This window comes from Plectropomus leopardus, unplaced genomic scaffold, assembly GCF_008729295.1.
Source record: "Plectropomus leopardus isolate mb unplaced genomic scaffold, YSFRI_Pleo_2.0 unplaced_scaffold21675, whole genome shotgun sequence".
In the NCBI taxonomy this organism is placed as follows: domain Eukaryota; kingdom Metazoa; phylum Chordata; class Actinopteri; order Perciformes; family Serranidae; genus Plectropomus; species Plectropomus leopardus.
Window position 1 is genome coordinate 1 of NW_024623466.1, and position 5,116 is coordinate 5,116.

At 40.0% G+C, this 5,116-nt stretch overlaps 1 protein-coding gene across 1 annotated transcript; it reads left to right on the forward strand.

Moving 5' to 3' along the window:
- Positions 1-670: 670 nt before the first annotated feature.
- Positions 671-4,772, forward strand: LOC121965803 (laminin subunit beta-1-like; the record flags this gene model as incomplete). The annotated part of the gene is made up of 6 exons (XM_042515923.1): positions 671-680; positions 2,513-2,715; positions 2,867-2,987; positions 3,465-3,653; positions 4,218-4,397; positions 4,660-4,772. Coding segments are annotated over exons 1-6 (816 nt in total), but the record flags the coding sequence as incomplete, so codon positions are not given.
- Positions 4,773-5,116: the final 344 nt, after the last annotated feature.

Here is a 5,116-nt window from a genome sequence, read left to right on the forward strand (position 1 = left end):
CTACTATATGAGAACCAGCGTTTTTGTAATTTCAGTAATAGCTAGAATAAAAAGTTATATTTGATTTTTATTTGTTATATTTTATATTTGTATATTATATGTGGCCAGTCAGAAGCCTATCAAGAGTCAAAGAGGAAATAGGCCTGGCCTTTATTTGCAATATGTCATGCAAATTAACACTTACTGGCCAGCAAGAAGGACACAAAAAGACCACAAAGAGATGTGAAGAAACTGAGAAGCGACACAAAATACGAACAAATTGTAGCATACAAACCACAGATAGAAATTGTCCAAAAAAGACACAATATCACCTGAAAGAGACACAAAAATACCACAAAGAGCCAAAAGATTCCCATAAAAAGACATAAAACAGCCACAAAAACACAGACTCCGAGTTTGCCGCTGTTTGTTGTTTTGTATCTTTTCGTGGTTGTTTTGTGTCTCTGAGGCTGAGGCTTGTGTCTCTGAGGTCAGTAGCTAATGTTTCCTCTGCTGCTGGGAAAGTAGCCCCTCGGAAAGAGGAACATTGCCAGTGATTGTGTATAACAAAGAAGGAAAAGGTGTGTGTGCCTTTGTGAAAATGTGCTTAAAGTGTGTTGCTATGCTTGTATTTGCATCAGTTTGTATTTGCGTGTGTGTGTGTGTGGGTGGGTGCGTGCGGACTGTGTAGATGTCGACAGGTGAGCAGCTGGACTGTATCAGCTGCTCTGACCACAGCTTTTGCAGCAGATTGATAGTGTTTAAAGACAGACAAATCTCCCTGGAAAGGAGTTTCTCTTGAAAGAAACTCAACAAACAAATAATTTGAGATGATAAAGAGGCAGGATGTTTATTTAATCATTTTAACATCACATTTGTCTATTGATGGTCATTTTTGGATTATTCCTCTCCTGGAAATGAATGTGGGAAAAAAGGAAATTAACACGAAAGTTACTACTGACGTTTGGTGTCTTGCTTTAGCAATCCCATATTTTCAGTTATATTCAGAGACTATTCAGTTCAGTTACAGACACCTACGTCAAGGAATTGACTATTTATAGCAATTGGTTATACAGTAAGATTCAGCAGATAAGGTTTTGCTTTTTGTGGGAACTCTCAAAATATTCAAACAGCAACAAGGACTCAGCTGGAGAGCCAATCAAACACATAAATCAACACTGCATTTTTAGCAAAGACCAGTATCAAAAAAACTGTCACTTAAGGAAGAGATTTTGATGGTGGAGGAAATCGCTGCTGCAAACAGTGTTGAAGGTATATGTGGAGCAATGGTGAAGGGTCAGGTTATAATAACTGTGCTGCACACAGATACGGATGCTGAATGAGCCAGTGATTGCAAAGCTTGAATGAAACAACAGATGCCAGTCAGCTTATGCAAGTAAAATGAGAAAAAAAGAACACCCAATAATAAATTTCCTCATCAGGTTCATGTTACATTGTTGTGATGTTGCAGTTTTGGTTTGCAATTTGTAGTACAGAGATGTACCTACCAAATGTAGGTACATCCAGACAAAGGCAAAAAAAAAACCTCATTGCAGGGCACAGAGGAGGTCCGCACACTGTGAGTGTCCAAATAAATTGTTTATCTTTTTCTTTTTTGAATATTTTGAAAATAGAAGAATATGAAGAAACCATTCCTTCTTTGTGCCTTGCAAGTTGTAGCCATGCTAGCAGCATGGTGCTACTTCAGTCCGAACTGTAATATCTCAATACCTGTTAAACAGATTGCCATGAAATTTGGTATAGATATTTAAGGTCCCTGGAGGGTGACTCATAGATATTGGTGATCCTCTTAACTTTTTATCTAGCACCACCATCAGGTCAAAATTAGTCTTATTTAAGCATTTGCGAAACTACTGGCATTGCCATTACCCTTAGCTGTACTTTGTCAAGTGAAAATGATCAAATATCAGCATTCTAACACGCTAAACTAAGATGGTGAACATGGTCAACATTATTAGTATTATATATGTCAGCATTTAGCTTAAAGCATTACTGCACCTACATGCAGCCTCACAGAGCGTGGTTGAAAAGTAGTTCATGTTTTTTAAGTTTCTCTACAAGCCCATATGCACATTGAAAGTTATTGGTCATAGTAATCACTCGTCCTGTCTTTACTGCTCATAGATGAATCCCACTCTAAAGAGACTCCAATGTAAGAGATGGAGGACAAATGCAAAATACTTTACAAAGTTCAGATGAAGCTAATTCGGTGAGAAGCTTCACCAATCTGAGTCAATTTAAGTGGGAATCTTCAAAGATTAAAGGCAATTTAGTACTTTGCTTTGCCACACACTCAGGTCTGTCATGTTCCACCAGCCTTGACTTCCTCTTGTAAGTGCAAAGGGGTTTTTTTAAGCTTTTAACCCATTCTTTAGCTGCCATCCTTTATCTGTAACCTCACCAACGTGTGTATTGCCAGCTGAGCCTTCAGACCTTCACCAGACTTCAGCCTTATTGTGAATAAATACCTGCTTCTCTCCTACTCATACTCCTCATGTCCTCTCCCCAACAGACCAGCTAAAGATCACCAACTTGAGAGTGAACTTCACCAAGCTTCACACACTGGGAGACAACCTGCTGGACCCCAGAGCTGAAATCAAAGAAAAGTACTACTACGCCATTTACGAGCTTGTTGTACGCGGAAACTGTTTTTGCTACGGCCACGCTTCAGAGTGCGCCCCCATCGAAGGCATCAGGGATGATATAGAAGGAATGGTGAGTGACGAGGCTTCAGTTACACCGCAGACTTTTAATTTGCAGTTTTTCTTTAGTTTTCCTCCTGTAATTTACTGTCAGGATTTCAAAGTGGTTTATTCTCCATCTCATGCAGATTGCTTTAATCCCCCCCCTCACATCTTCTTTTAAGGTTCACGGCAGGTGTGTGTGTAACCACAACACCAAAGGTTTGAACTGTGAGCAATGTGATGACTTCTACAACGACCTGCCCTGGAGACCAGCTGAAGGACGCAACACCCACGCCTGCAAGAGTGAGTACACAGAAGGGAGGAAATGGGACATTAAAGGAATGCTTCACCCTTAAATGGTCATTTTTATATCAATTACTCATCCCTTGTTATGTAGAATTTGTGAGGAAAACACTCTTTTTCTTGCATGCCTTGTGGGGTTGCAGCAATATACCTGTTTTAAGGTATACCATGATATAAATGTTGACAGTTATCATATTGTGTACATTTGCTCATCTATGATATTGCAGTCCTAGTGCCTTGACAGTGAACAAAGAATTCAACAAAAGAGAAAATTCTGGATGCATTAAAGTCATAGGTGTCTGCGTTTAACATCAGCAAATCTATATCAAACATCCCTTTACAAACTCTCACACAACTCGGGCAGTATAAACTGTCACTCTGTATCTGCCCGGGAACAGTAAACACTTGAAAGTAAAAAACAGAATGAAAGAGAGTCAGCAATGACTGATTCATTTGAAACAAATGTCTTTTTTCTAGAATGTAACTGTAACAGCCATTCGAGCTCGTGCCACTTTGACATGGCGGTGTATATGGCCATGGGAAAAGTCAGCGGAGGAGTGTGTGACGACTGTCAGCACAACACCATGGGACGCAACTGTGAGATGTGCAAACCTTTCTACTACAAAGACCCTTTTAAAGATATCAGAGACCCACGAGTCTGCATCGGTGAGTGTTTGTGCACTTTGGTTTTTGTACAGATTGAACAAACAAGATACAGGATGTTATGAGCTTTAGAGGTGCCTGGAGGTGGATGTTTCTTATGGGAATGATTTCAATCTTTCAAACTTTTCAGCAGAAAGCAAATGAGCATATTTTCTAAAAAGCGAAGCCACTCCTTCAAAGTTATATTTGTACTGTTGCACCATTAAGTGACATGCCATCACATTGTAAAGAACTGCAAGAGGCTCATTTACGTACCGTGAATTTGGCTGCATCTGCATTCTGAATTTTAAGACAAGGTTTTACCCTGAAGCCACGCCTACCAAACTCTTGCAATCAGTTAAGAAAAATGAGGAATATTGGGAAACAATCTGATAACATTTTTCGACTTATTGATACTTTATGTAGTAAAATTAGTCAGGTTTCCATCCAAATGCAGCACAAACTAAAACTGAATTTTCTGAAAATCTGCAGTACTGCGGGGGCATTAGAGCTCAGGCATAGTTTAGTTAAACTTTTCATGCAATTTAACTTGTCATTTAAACTCACTGGAGCCTGTTTGTCCCATAGCTTGTGACTGTGACCCAGATGGTTCTCAGAACGGCGGGATGTGTGATAGCCACACTGACCCATCCCTCGGCATGGTGGGAGGTCAATGCCGCTGTAAGGCCAATGTCGAGGGGCCACGCTGCGACAAGTGTAAGACCGGCTTCTTTGGTCTGAGCGCTGAAAACCCTCAGGGCTGCCAACGTGAGTACAGTCTCTTATAATTCACATAAACATAGCAATGTAAGAATGAACCAGATTGTACTCTGGGTCATTCTAACATTTGCCTATTGTATAGAAATGAATCTACAAATCAGATCATGTAGAAATTGATTTAGAAGTTTGCTTGACATTGGTGGCAGGTCGTTTTTCACTTGAAAACCTGTTTTTCAATGTTCTGCAGTGACTAGTTATCTACCTGTAAAAAGGTAAGGTCTCAGTTTTTCCCTCTGCCCTGTGCCATCAGCTTGCCGGTGTGACCACAGGGGAACAGTGTCAGGTAGCTCCCAGTGTGACCCTGTCAGTGGAGACTGCTTCTGCAAGCGTCTTGTCACTGGACGCAGCTGTGACCAGTGTTTGGTAAGAAGGGCCTTTTTTTTTTTTTCTTTTTTTTTTTTTTAGTGAGTTCAAAAACAATAGCAAAACATACACAAACACATAGGCAATGCAAAACATGGGGGTAAATGGAGACAGAATTTTTGACAAGACAGGCTGAAATGGGACAAATAAACAAACAAAAAACAACAACCAACATGCAAAGAAATGATCAGGCATGATGGTAATCTTACTGTTGTTGATATGCAATCCGGCTATTTTACTCTTATTGAGGTCATTCGTGTGTATGTTTAGGTGCATGTGTGTTTGCAGCTGAAAAAGAAGAGAGAAGATGGACTGAGCAAATAATACTTAGAGGACAAAAATAA